We start from the raw sequence: 14,220 nt of genomic DNA, 5'->3' as shown, positions 1-14,220 counted from the left end.
AAAGAACACTCACGCTAACAGTCGAGAGAGATTTCCAGCACTAATGACAAGATCACGGAAGAGCCTGGGGTGGGACAGCTTCTCCCCGCCCCTCGGCAGTGCGGCTCTATGACGGCTTTCATCATCTTTTACTATGACAGGGAGGGAAAGGCAGACCTCGTCCAGGAAGAAGAGTCCAAGAGGTTTATAGCTCCACAGACGGTTTTTCCAATGGAATAAATTGGATTCTCAGCAAGCGTTTTCAGATTTTTGACACTCAGTAAGACTCATGACGGGTGCTCAGGCTGTTCTGAATGCACCTGTCTCTGTAGCTTTGCTGCCAAACCCACTCTGCCAAAAAGGAAGCTTGCTAGCATGGTGCAGAGCAGAGCTGCCACAGTACCATACTGACTCGGGGAGACAGAGTGGCCGAGAGAAAAACATGAGCTGAATCTGCTTAAAGACACACTCACTAATTACTGAGACTCTTCAGGAAGCAAATGACAGGTAATAATTCTGCACTGGTCAGGGGAATCTAGACATTTCACGTGAGTTCTCTCTAAACTGGTCAGATCTAAACCAGACATGTTTGTGAGCAAAGTGGTGACAATCTGAAGCCTTATAAACCTAAGTTAGAGTTTTACAACTTTTATAACTTTATTCCACATAGGAAATATGATTATTAAGTTTAGGTTTTGGAAAAACTTTAAGAATATTTTCTTTGCAGAAAAGATGAATCACACCAAATTAATTTGTAGAAAAACAAAGACTTTCAAGAGGATGACATTTTTAAATGAGGATAAAAAAATGTTAAAACGTCACTACTTACAAATCTAGTTATCTAACACAGGGGAGCTGAAAACAATGTGGATCATCTGGGTTGTCGCATCCCATTGTCCATTCTGAGATGAACTTCATATAAGCAACACTTTGGCTTTGTGGCCACGCCTAAAAGACACTGCTCCATTCTCACTCACCCTCATTCTGACAGGGTAAGTGAAAACTTGGGATGTGAAAATAGAAATGGATAAAAAAGCTACCTTCCCATTTGTGCAGACTTATCAAACCCTCAGCATGATTTCAGATCAGTGTATTGAGCTTTTTTTTTTTTTTTTAAAATAAAAACAAAGAAAAAAAAAAAACAGAGTGGTAACAGAGGGATAATTTATAAGATACCTCAGAAACCACTGGAGCTAACTGTAGACACAGAACAGGTTGTACTGTTTCAAAAGAAGAGAAAAAACGAGCATAAATGGCCAGAATCCTCCAGTTCTTCACCAAGAGATGCTGGTCATGTCTATTTTTTTTTTTTTTTAGCCTCTGTCTAAAAAGCAAGTCATCAACTACAATTCCAGATTGTACTGAATCCATTCCACACCTTAAAAATCTGAAGTATTTTGCCTACTTGTTTAAGTGAAATCTGGCTTGTGATTCAAGAGTATGAGTCAAATAGCACTACCCTTTCCCCTTGCCTTTCAAGTGTAAGAAAGCGAAGCATTAAGTGATTAAGTGCTTGCACCCAGGCACAACCTGTGTCCGAAGCATTTGAGGTTGTGCCCAACTGGCACCATGCCTGGTGGAATGCAAACACGTCTCCACCAAGAGATCCTTATGTCGCCTACTCCCTGGCTTGACAGGTGTCACTCTGTATGCTCATCCATATCACGGCACCCCTGATCCCAGTGAATGAGTAGGGTGGTGGGAGGTGACAGCTAGAAGAGCCCACACAACTCTCTCTCATGTTCTGCCCCGTGATCCATCCAAGTGCCTGCAGGGTAAAGAGAAGAGACTCAAGGACACTCTGAACTGGAAGTCCTCAGTGGAACGGAGACATAATGTAACCTGTGCCCGGACTACAGGCGCAGACAACAGCCAGGTATCGGCACGTGGCTTTGTAAGTGAACTGCTGAACAGTTTAGGTTTAGGAGGAAAATCTCTTACATAAGCTTTGGGAAACAGGAGTAGGTAACAGCAGAACCACTCAAGTAACAGGAAAGCAGGCCTTCTGCTATATGTCGGGGTGGTCAGAGAAAGCGTCTAGGTCACGGGCAGTCTGACCGGCCCCAGATGTCAAAGATGCCTGCAGCTTGGCCCAAGCCTGAGGAGCCCTGCTCTTGGTGGCCTCTATAAACAGCTGGGTTTGCTCCTTTAGCTGGTCTAGTTCCACCTGAGTTGCCTGGTTCTGACGAATCAACTCCTTAGTTTTCAAAGTGATCTCCAGCAAACCAGATTTGTGTAGGACTACGAGGGTATTCTGGAAGCGCCTGTGTTTGCTCTGCCGCTGCTCTGAAAAGAGATCGGGGCTGCGGCAGAGGTGCTCCGCAGCCCACAAAGGTGAGCTATAATTGGCTGACAGTGGTGAGAGGGGTGAGTTGCTCTCTAACCCGTGGAGGGTACTGTCTGACGCACAGACAGGACTGGCTGGGGAAGCGAAGGTGAGACTGGGCGCTTTCGCCACATGGCTGCTGGACACTGGCTGCAGAGTCTGAGGACTGCCCCCTGCCACCAGGGAGGGCACACCCTGTGGAGCAGAGTCCTCAGTGAGCTTGGCGCTGGGTGGCGCTGGAGTTGAGGGACTGGACGGTGCAGCACCAGTCTTGGTCGGCTCACTGGAAGACAAGCTGGACCCCAGTCTCTCAGTACAGATTTTCTTCTGCATTCCACTTGCTCCTCTTTCTTCAGGGCTGATGGAGAGGCCCCGTTTACCTGGGTGTGGGGCTATTTTGGTGTAAGAATTGAGAATGGGCAAGTAGTTCCTGGGGTCCGACTTTTTCTCGCCAGTGTGACATGGACTGACAGGAGACGGAACAGGTGGATGAAGGAACAGGAGCTGGGGCTGTGCCGAGATCACTTCAAAGGAGGGCTGGACGGTCCACGACTGGAGCTGGGATGAGCTGCTGCCCTGAAAACAAAGCAGAGAGCAGCACGCTGCTTGTTACCCACTGCAAAGACAGGCGGGCAGTGCTTCGGTAAAAGGAACACGGCAGACATGCAGATATTTTTAAGCATTTCAAGTACAGAGCTTCCATCATACACAGAGTGGCCCTGGCCGAGAACAAGACTGGAATCCATCCGTGTCTGATATTGCAAACATTTTTTTCCCCTTACTTTTCCCAAGGGAAAACTGGAAGAAGTATCTGTTTTTATTCAAGTGCTTTCATCACAAAAATGAAATTATAGATAGGTGATATAATGACATAGTTAAGGTCACATCTGAAGCAATAAAAATATAAATAGTTTCCTGGTGTAGGTTAGAACATGCTAATCTCAAGACTGCTAATGTGATTTTACAGCAAAGTCTATCTTCACTTAGTTACACTTGGAACCTCTTTTACCCGAAGATAACTTTTGATTATCAAGTTACAAATTGCCAGGAATTTATGGTCCCCTGTTTTGAAGGCAGTAACATTGAACAGCCATAAAACCATTCAAAATAACGGCTGTGATACACGTGTGCTTACCACAGGTTACCACTGCTACAATGTTGTATGTAGGAGGTCACCTTTGGAGCCAGCAGGTGGCATGGTGGTTAAGGCACTGGACACTCCCACATGGCTGACCACGGTTTGAGCCCAGACCTGGTGGTTTGCTTTCTCACTTTCCCTCTCTCTTTGTGTATCTCTCTGGTCAAATTAAAATAAATAAGTGAATAAATACAATTGAAATCAATAATGATAAAAAAAGAATATTACCTTTAATTCCTATCAACCCCATTACCACCTCCCTTCATAAATCAGGAATTGAGGGTTAGAAAGTTGAAATAACTTACTTTAAGTCACCAAGCTAATGAGGACCAGCAGTTAGCGTAATGGCTATGTCACTGGACTCCCATGTAGTCGACTGCAGTTTGAGTCCCGGAAGTGGTGGCTTAAACTCATGCCGGGCGCATGTGCGTGTGTGCCCACCAGGATCCCGAGAGGAGAATGGAGGAGAAGGGATTGCAACGTGGCCATCCCCCCTGGGGGGTGATTTCTCACTTTCTGTCTCTCTGTCTCTCTCTCTGTCTTTCTGGCGAGCGCATGCACCCTATAGCAAAAACCTCTCGAAAAAAAAAAAAGTCACCAAGTTACTAAGTGATGCAGCTAGGAGTCTATCCTGTCTCTCAAACCCATCTTCACCAAAGGCTATACTGCCTTTGTTACATCACTCAGCTATATATATTTTTAATTTTTTAAAGAATTTTTAAAAGAATTACTTTATTTAGTTTTATTCATTATTATCTTTATTAATTTGACTAGAGAGACAGAATGACAGAGAGAGAGAGAGAGAGAGAGAGAGAGAAAGTGAGAAAGCAAGTTGCCAGATCTAGGACTCAACTTATGGTCAGTCAGGTGAGAGTCCAGAAGCTTAACCACCATGCCACCTGCTGGCCCCTCAACTATACATTTTTATTTTTAATTAAAGTACTGTTTCAGTGGGCCAGAAGGTGGTAGGTTGGTTAAGACAGGTGGATCCCACATGGTTGACAGGGCAGTCTGAATCCTGGACCTAGTGGCTTGAAAAACACATTGGGCATGTGTGTGTGCACGCTCAAAATTCAAGAGGAGAATGGAAGAGAAGGGACTGCAGTGTGGCCATCCCCTCCTAGAGGTGGTATCTCACTTTCTCTCTTTCTCTCTCCAGAGAGTGTGCATGCTGATAGCAAAACAAACAAACAAAAAAACATAAAAAAAAAAAAAAAAAAAACCCAAAAAACAAAAAAAACACCAAAAACTGAAAGAAAAAAAGTACTATTTCAGATGAAATCTAACAAAGCGCATGGCTACTCTTCAATATCTGAAAGCCAGTCCAATTTCAACCTGGTCCCAAAGATAGGACTTGTGGATGAGACTAGGCAGACCGCGAGCCTGGCAGAGGTTCTGACCCTTGGGGCTGTTTGGCTTATTTGAAGTATGTTATGGATGATCTTCTCAACCTGCACAAGCACACCATTTCGCACACATTTCAAATTCTTGGATGCTGGGCTAGGAACTGTAGGCCAACTCTCTCATCCTATGCACAGGCTGGGATGATCTGGAGTCCATCCTGACACCCTGTGACACACAAAGGCAAGCAATGCTAAGCCCAGAAATCAGGTGGCCCTGTCAGAGGGGATCCAGAATCCTGGTCTTTACAAAAAGAGACCAGTGGGACCAGCAGTTAGCGTAATGGCTATGTCGCTGGACTCCCACGTAGTCGACCGCGGTTCGCGTCCTGGACCCGGTGGCTTAAAACTCATGCCGGGAGCATGTGCGTGCGTGCCCAAGATCCTGAAAGGAGAATGGAGGAGAAGGGATTGCGATATGGCCATCCCCCCTGAGGGGGGGTTTCTCGCTTTCTGTCTCTGTCTGTCTGGTGAGCGCATGCGCCCTATAGCAAAAACCTCTCCAAAAAAAAGAAGAGACCAGCTTAGTTCAGCTCAGTCAGGAGCAACATTTCTGGCATCCCCCCAGGGGTTGACATAAAGGGAAATGGATCCTGGAAACAGGAAAAGCCTGGTTTGCCAAGACAACTGCACTGGACTGTTATCCTAGTGATGCCATTATGCCCACCATCCTAATAGGTCCTTGGCTTACTTGCTTTCGTATCAGATTTTATGAGCTGTAATTCTGGTTGAATTCATCATGTGAGAGAACATGAAACAAACTTTAGACTTGGACAGGATCTCAGAATCATTTCACATAAAGCCTTCATGTTAAAGTTGGAGAAACCGAAGTCCACAGTGGCTAATCAAACTGTCTAGTGGCAGAAATGGAATCAGGCTCTTGAAAGGAAAATGCCTAAAACCAAGCAGCAATAATAATCAAGACATTACACAATTCACATGGGGTTTTAAAAGCATATTGTGATTTTAATGTTAGAATGCTAGATTCTAGCACGTTTTTTAAAAAAATAAAACTCTTGGACTACTCCTTTAGGTCAGCGTGTCCCCAAGCTGCCCATCTCCTGAGCAAGCCCAGCAGCTTTCCCATGGGCCTTTGTCCAGAAGAATGTGGCTCTGCTGGAAAAGCCTACGGACGCCTCAACTGTGGGCTGCTCTCAGCCTTTAGGAGCTGCCAGCCTCGCCTACAACACAGACGGGATATAAACACGGCTGCCTGAGAAAGAGTGACGAGGGAGCCAGAGAGAAAGGCAGGGAGGGAAATAAGAAGAAAGCCCAGGAGAAGCACTGGGTGGCGCTGGTGGGGCTGCAATTCCACTGGGGCTCTACTTCCTGTCTTTATTCTGTCTTTCTGCAATATGAAGGGCTGTGCTTCCAGCTGAGATGTGATTTAGCAAAAATCTTCACATTCTTTTTCAGAGCTGCCAGGCAACCTTGCTGAAAATCAGTCTGTGCTCCTCGGAAATGACTAGGTAGTAGTGAGGACATGAAGGCTCCCTGTCGGGCTACAGACACCTTCTAGCCTTTTACCTGCAGTTGGAAGGTCAACTACCAAAGTCAGATTTCAGATTTCTGTTTGCAAGTAGCCTTGTCAACAGACCCACGCAAGAACTGTGAATGTATTTTCAGAGTAAAGTAGGGTAAAGTTAAATTTCTTTGGCTTCAATCCGTCTCTTCTATTCCTTAGGCTTCTTTATTCTTAATTAACCAAGTTCGTATGACTGAGTTCTCAAACACTGGAGTTTAACTTGGATTTTCATCTCAATCTTTTCTTTCATATCCAGGCAATAATCACATAATATGGATAGTTATGTAACAAAGCCCAAACAGGATGTTTCCCAACTCTGCGACAATGCCGTGTGGGCTCTGCTGTACTGCCTGCCGAACCTAATTCAAGAGCATTTCACACTAATGACATGGCTCTGGCTATTACTGAGAAAATGCTCAGGATGACAGAGGGACTAGAAATGGCCTCTGCCTCACAAAGAAAGGGCCAGCCTGGAGCGTGGTAAAGGTGGCTGGATACCAGTGGCCAGCTGTGCAGTTAGAGTCCTGGGCCTGGTGGCTTGAAAATTATGCAGGTATGTGTGTGTGCATGCCCAAAAGCCAGAGAGGAGAATGGAGGAGAAACTGCAGCGTGGCCATACCCCCTGGAAGGTGATTTCTCACTTTCTTTCCCTCCTGCAAGTGTGCACACCCTGGTGTAAAACTAAATAACAAACAAAACAAATAGATTCAGTCTACATTTCTAAATGCCCACTGTAACTCACATGAAGAAGAGAGTCTTTGGTTTTTACCTAAACCCTGCCACATGTTGGAATGCACCACTGAAGTGATGGCATTTCTGCTTGGTTCCTTTATGCCGGGCTGAAGAATTTCAGGGTCCCTTTGGACAAACTACAATATAAAAATAAAAGTCTAATGTCTCAAAACTGAGAACTCATGTCATTCTTGTATTCCTTTTTAAAACTGTCAGTAGTTAAGAGGTAACATTTCTCTCCCCAGAACAGAAAGTATGCATCAGTGTGGTTCTAGTGATCTGTTCCTAAAGACTCTGCTTGGCACAGGGCAAATCTTTGTACACAGGAAGCTCAGAAACTTCTCTTTGCAGACTATAGGCAATATTAGTCTTTCTCACCTGTTTGACCAGCACATTCTTCATGACGACCATGGGGGACAGCGTAGGGAAGGCATTGTTTGCGGCTTTGGCACTCTGCCTTGGCCTGTCTTCTCTGCTCCAGCCTAAGGCGCTCAGCATGTCCTCGGACTCCATCTGCTCTGCAGAGCTCAGACATTCTGAGCTCCCATCTGGTGGTTAGAAGAATGGTCAGTCACTTGGGCTCTGGGCTAGGGGTTCTTGATCCGGTTCCTAAGGAACCGTGGACCTTTGTAACTGAAAGCAACATTTGTGATATGTGTTTTTGTGAACTTTTCTGAGGATGAGGTCTTCAGGTTTATTGTATTTTCAACAGGATCCATAACTATCCTCTCACCCCTAAAGATTAAAAATCATTACGCCAGACAGCCTGACTACCTTTTCCTCATACAGAAAAAATCCTATGTCAATTAGGGTTCGCATGAAAGTAATTACCAGTCTACTGGAGAAATGAGTTGAAGGCTGCAAAGTTCATTAAAGAATTTGGGGACCAGCAGTTGGCATAATGGCTACATCGCTAGACTTCCATGTAGTTCGAGCCCCAGGCCTGGCGGCTTAAACTCACACTGGGCATATGTGTGTGCATGCCCAAGATCCCGAGAGGAGAATGGAGGAGAAGGGACTGTGGCGTGCCCATCCCCCCTGGGGGGTGATTTCTCACTTTCTGTCTCTCTGTCTCTCTGTCTTTCTGGCAAGCACATGTGCCCTATAGCAAAAACCTCTCAAAAAAAATAATAATAATTTGGAGCAGACTGTGACTTGATTGTTAAAGGTGCTGGATCCCACATTGCCAATTGTGCAGTTTGAGTCCCAAAGCCAGCAGCTTGAAAAACGTGTCAGGTATGTATGCCTGTGTGCTCCAAATCCCGAAAGAGAGATGACCATTCTGGGGAATGCTTTCTCCCTCTCCCGCTCTCCAGATAGCACAGGTGCTCTCTGGTAAAATTTTTAAAAAGAAAAAGATCTGTTGCTCAGGCCAGCTGGCATGGTGGTTGAGGTGACTGGCTCCCACATGGCCAACTGCACGGTTCAAGTCCCAGACTCAGAAGCCTGAAAAACACATTTGGCACATATACATACATGCATGCCCAAGATCCTGGGCGTGCATGAAGAAGGGATTGTGGTGTGGCCATTCCCCTGGGGGGTGCTTTCTCACTATTCCTCTCTCTCTAGCAAGTACATATGTTCTACACCAAATTAAAAAAAAAAAAGAATCTGTTGCTGAGAAGGTAAGTGGGTGTCATACCCACAGCAAGATTAAGATCTTCAGAGGCTCTGAGCACCAGAAAATAAACTTGTAATACTAAGGGGCCAGCAGATGGTGTAGCAGTTATGTTTCTGGAGACGCAGATGGCCAACCATGGTTCCAGTCTTGGACCCAGTGGTTTGAAACTCACAGCGGGCATGTATGTGTGCATGCTCAAGTTCCTAAAAGGAGAATGGAGGGGAAGGGTTTGTGGCATGGCCATCCTCCCCCAGGGGGTGATTTCTCACTTTCCCTCTCACTGTTTCTGTCTCTCTCTGGAGAGCACATGCACCCTAAGGCAAAAACCCTCTTTAAAAATTATAGGTACCAGCAGGTAGCATAATGGTTATGTCACTGGACTCCCATGTAGTTGACCACAGTTCAATTCCTGGATCCGGTTGCTTAAAACTCACACTGATGCTTGTGCTCAAGATCCCAAGAAGAGAATGGAGGAGAAGAGATTGTGGCATGGCCATCTCCCTTGGGCGGGGGTGTTTTCTTGCTCTCGCTCTCACTCACTCTCTCTCTCTCTCCAGTGAGCACATGTGCCCTTGAGCAAAAATCTCTCTAAAAAAATTATAATAATAAAAACAAAACCAATGTATAAACCTCAAAACGTACAAGCAAATTGAAATTTAAGTTTCTTTCTACATCATTCAATTGCAAAACCCTGGATGAGGTCATCAAAGCTGCAGTTCAAGTGTTCCTCTCTTTACTGTCCCCATCCACCTCCTCTGCTGGTGCCCTAAGTGAGGTGGAGTGTGCCTACTGGGGAGCCTGCGTAATGGGAATGGACAGCGCACTCCAAGGCTGGGAAACCAGGACACCCGTGTGAGTTCCATACAGAGAGGACAACATGAGACCCCTGCTGCAGTGAACCAGGAAACGGTCTGCCCTGCAACTGCGAACTCTGAACAGCCTAAATGCTCATCAAGATTCCAGAATGGTCTGGACCTGGCAGGCCTGGAATGTGACTGCAAATGAATGCAACTGTAAGCAACCTCATTTTTTTCCAGCTTGGAGAAGACTGTAACCAGAGGATATTCATCAGAAGAGGTAGAAAACAAAATCTCCATTAATGCTTTTCAAAAATGATGGCTATGGAGGCTCTTTATTTGAGCTCCCTGATTTACCTGGTGCTGGGTAGGCATATTTTCTTTTTCTTTAATTATGTATTTATTTAATTTCACTTATTATTTTTTTTTTACATTTACTATAGGGCACATGTGCTCACCAGGGAGCAAGGCAAAGTGAGAAAGCAAGCCACCAGGTCTGGGACTCGAACCGCAGTCGCCACATGGGAGTCCAGCCCCCTAACTACCACACCACCTGCTGGCCCATGGGTAGGTATGTTTTCACAAAGCACAAGTAATCCAAATGTATACCTTGGGTTAAGAACCATTAGGGGGACTGTCTGCACCCGGACCTGGCAGCTTGAGAGACATGGCAGTGCATGTGCATGTGAAAGGAGGGAGAGATGGAGAAGGGACTGCAGCATGACCATTCCCCACGGGAGAGTGCTTCCTCCTTTCCTTCCCACTTTCTCTCTGGCAAGAACATGTACCCTCTAACAAAGAGAAAATGAAAAAGAAAAACCTATCTTAGGCTTGCAAATTTTATCATGCTCCAGGGTGACTGGAGTTCTAACTCAGGCAGCGACACTGGCACCTGACCCAAGAGTAGCTGGACACAGTCACTGGGACCATTTCTGGGACCTACTAAGTTCAATGATTTTTAATATCATCTTATAACTGCATAGGACAATGTTTCTTAAAACAAATGGCCTAGGCAACAGCAGATGGCGTAATGGTTACATCGCTGGACTCCCACATGGCTGACTGCGGTTCGAGTACTGGACCCAGCGGCTTCAAACTCATGCCTGGTACATGTGTATGCATACCCATCCAGAATTCTAAGAGGAAAATGAAGCAAAAGGGATTGGGGCATGGCCATCCCCCTGTGTGTGTGTGTGAGGGGGGGGGTGATTTCTTCCTTTCTGTATCTCTGTCTCTCTCTGGCAAGCACATGTGCCCTATAGCAAAAATCTCTCTATAAAAAACAAAAACAAAAATGAACAAGTGGCTTGACAAAGTTGAAATTGTTGGAAGAAGTGCCCAAACCTAACAGCCTTGGCAATAATAGATGGTAGGATTATGGAGTGTTTATTTTCTTTTTTGCACTTTTCTAAATTTCTAGGTTTCTTCAAGGAGTGGTGTATTACTTGCATGTTATGAAAAACAAATAGAAAAAAAAACATGATATTAAAAGAAAACACCTACAAAGACACTTGTTTTAAAAAAATGAAAAAAACAACAAAAAACAACCCACATTCCAGAGCCTTCCCAGGCTGTTGATACAAGACTCTCCAGGGCCAGCAGGTGGCATGGACGTTAAGGCAGCTGGATCCCACATGGCCAACTGCACGGTTTAAATCTTGAACCCGGCAGCTTTAAACACACTGGGAGTGTGTGTGTGTCCAAAATCCCAAGAGGAAAATAGAGAAGGAGGGATTGTGACGTGGCCATCTCCCTTGGGGATGCTTTCTCATTTTCTGTCTCTGGTGAGTGCATGCACTCTATAGCAAAAAATTTTAAAAAAAATCTCAAGAGAATCTGCTGGTCAGTATTTTTACCCAAACCCCTCTGATAAGGGAAGCTTGGGAAATAATGTTAAGAAATAGAAAAGAGAGGGGCCAGCAGATGGTACGGTGGTTAAGGTGCTGCACTACCACATGGTCAACTGCAGTTCAAGTCCTGGACCTGGCAGCTTGAAATTCACGCTGGGCAGATGCATGTGTGTGAGTGCCCAAATTTCAGGAGGCAAATGGAGAAAGGATTATAGCATGGCCATCTCCCCAGAGGATGATTTCTCACTTTCCCTCTATCTCTCTCTCTCTTTCTTTGACAAATAATAATAATAATAATTTAAAAATAAATAAAATAAACAAAGAAATAGAGAAGAGACGCCAAAGGCCTTCAGGTGGCCTGCGCTTCCTTGGACTATCCCTGTCCAGGACAACTAATTCGTCTTATTCTAATCCCTTGTTGGTGCTCTGCTGCCCTCTGAGCAACAGCCTATTTATAATCTGGCCTCTCATGCAGCATACCTCCAGGGAGAAATACACTGATCTAAGCAAGGGAGATGCTAGCTTTCCTAACAGCTGTATTTCTCGCTGTAAATTAATAAGCCAACAAAACCGATTGATTCGTCTTTGCGTGCTTGATAACATAAGCCTTTCTCTAGAGGGGGATCTACCCTCAGGAGGCAGACTGAGCCAGAATCTCCTGGCACCACCTCTCTGCATCCCCCCGGCCAAAAACATTTGACACTAGAGCCACACTGGAAGCCATTACTCTCAGATCTGGAAATAAAAAAGAGCCTCAGCACAGAATTAAAAGATCCACTGAAAGGCCAGCCCCATAGCCTAGTGACTAGGCGAGCTGGAGCCAACTGAACATAGTTCAACTCCCACACCCGGCAGCTTGAAAAACACACTGGGCACAGGTGCATATGGACCCCAAATCTCGATAGGATGAAGAAGTGGAGAAGGGACTGCAATGTGACCATGCCCCATTGTGGGGGGTGCTTTCTCCCTCTCTCTGTCAAGTGCACACATTCACTGGCAATTAAAAAATGAAAAGAAAGAAAAGCATAGACTCACTGAGAAAGGAGCTAGCTCTTTCAGTGAGGTTTAAGAGTAACTAGTTAGGGAAAGTGTTCTGCTTTCTTGTCGAGAATGGACACTTGAATTTAGAAGGGGGCCAGGTGGCTTACAGTCCAAACATAAACCCACAGATACTAGGGGGAAGTGAGAGGTTTTTAAACACGACAAAATTATCTTAATAAATTATATACTATTTTGTTTAACTAGCAGTTTATAAATTTCTTACATGGAGACATATACAGTTTTTTTTTTAAGTAGTATTTTTTCCTACAATGTAACTATTCTTATAGAAAAGGAATTAAAACAACATTAGTATGAGCATTTAAATATTTTTCCAGTAACTACTTGTACCAGTTGGAAAGGTAAGATTTAAAGTTGAGAGTCTAAGCTGAAGAAAAGACATGAAATCGTTCTCTCAGAACCAGTGCCACGGTGACTGTGATGGGAATCCTGCCATACAGTCTCAGATTAGCCATTTCAAGAGATCAGACAGTTATTTATCCTGGGAAATCTAGAAAGTTTCCTGTCCTTATCACCCAGACAAGTTTTAGGGGAAACACACACACACACACACACACACACACGCACACACACTATGTCGCTGGATTCCCACGTATCGTTACAAGGTAGAAAGGAGACAATGTCTTAAACCTGAAAATCCGGAGTCCTTATCTGACTCTGCAGCCGCCATGCCGAGCTGCCGGGCCACTTTCTTCATCTCTGTGCCTTTGCCTGGTTTGGCCGAGAGTCTCCTGGGGCTCTCTCTGGATGGGTTTTTCCTCTCCATGTTTTACCAGGCTGCCAGCGCACTCATCGGTACTCTTTTCATCTGAATCGCCCTGTGAAAAACAATTACATAAGTTATTGCCTGAGAGCTGAACAGGTGATCCAAACAGGGAATAAAGTAAGGTCAAAGAACACGGGCCACACTCACTCCAGAGCTTCCTCAGGTCTCAGCTGACAAAAGCTTCAAGTTTACCAAACAGAATGGTGTCTACCTAAAACGAGATTCACAGTCCTCTGGCTGTCCTCTAACTCCATTACAAATTCAAGGCACACAGACCACATTCAGTGAAGCTTTGTAAGCGGCTAACAAAGACACATTTGACTAGCCTTTTTGGAATGGGTAACTGAATCGACTCACCAGCCTCTCACCTCGCCTCGGCCTCTCGAGGGGAGGAGAGGAACACCCACTCCCTAGGATTGCCCTCCTGCTATACCTTCGTCAGCTCATGACTTACTGCACCCCTGCCATGTAGTTTCCTGAATGAACTTTTAGTTCTTTGGATGGGGCACTGAACAGAATAAAAACAATTCCTTATACATACGTGCTACTTTTGGGGCGTTTTTTAAATGTGCAAATAAGATCACATATAACGAAGTGCTTACATAAAGTTCATAACTTTTATTGGCATTAATATTATCTTACTTGAGCCTCTCAATGTCCTCTCCGTTAGTATCCCATTTGATGGAGGAAGAAGTTAAGGCTCAGATAATCACATCGAGTCATTTAAAAATATCTATCAAACCAAACACGACAACAGAGTATTTATCAAGTGTTCACTATCAACCAGGCATTGTGGCAGGACTGGGGAGACAGGCTGAGCATATAGACTCGGAGCTTGGATCTGCAGAGACAGATGCTAACCAGGGAATTGCGCGGCTAGTGACTACTCTGTTAGGTGCTATGAAGGGAGGGCTACTAGTGTGGGGGCCCGAGGACGTACTGTGCACTTGGGACCTAGAGGACGAGGATGTGGTAGGAGCTGGCTAGGTGAAAGGTGGGGGGGGGGGGGGGGGGTGACCGGCGGCAC

General features: G+C 45.2%; 1 protein-coding gene and 1 long non-coding RNA gene across 4 annotated transcripts in view; one reads left to right on the top strand and one right to left on the bottom strand.

Moving 5' to 3' along the window:
• Nucleotides 1-6,078, top strand: part of LOC114009377 (uncharacterized) — a 15,898-nt gene extending 9,820 nt beyond the window's left edge. The window contains exon 3 of the long non-coding RNA XR_003550806.1: nt 5,877-6,078. This is a non-coding gene — a long non-coding RNA (uncharacterized LOC114009377). The remainder of the gene's footprint in view (nt 1-5,876) is intronic.
• CIPC (CLOCK interacting pacemaker) overlaps nt 105-14,220 on the bottom strand; it is a 20,637-nt gene continuing 6,521 nt past the window's right edge. For 2 of the 3 annotated variants that reach the window (XM_006157074.3, XM_014591074.2), the window contains exons 2-4: nt 13,058-13,245; nt 7,479-7,648; nt 105-2,881 (exon numbers count right to left, since the gene is read on the bottom strand). In XM_006157074.3, coding sequence (XP_006157136.2) covers nt 1,988-2,881; nt 7,479-7,648; nt 13,058-13,193 — 1,200 coding nt within the window. In that variant the 5' untranslated portion in view covers nt 13,194-13,245 and the 3' untranslated portion in view covers nt 105-1,987. Of the gene's footprint in view, nt 2,882-7,478; nt 7,649-13,057; nt 13,246-13,340; nt 13,422-14,220 lie in introns of those variants that run through there. The other variant, XM_014591073.1, reaches the window with a different exon arrangement.

Source organism: Tupaia chinensis, unplaced genomic scaffold, assembly GCF_000334495.1.
Source record: "Tupaia chinensis unplaced genomic scaffold, TupChi_1.0 Scaffold000528_1, whole genome shotgun sequence".
NCBI classification, from domain to species: domain Eukaryota; kingdom Metazoa; phylum Chordata; class Mammalia; order Scandentia; family Tupaiidae; genus Tupaia; species Tupaia belangeri.
The sequence above is the reverse complement of the archived record's forward strand: the minus strand, read 5'-3'. Positions and strand labels throughout refer to the sequence as shown.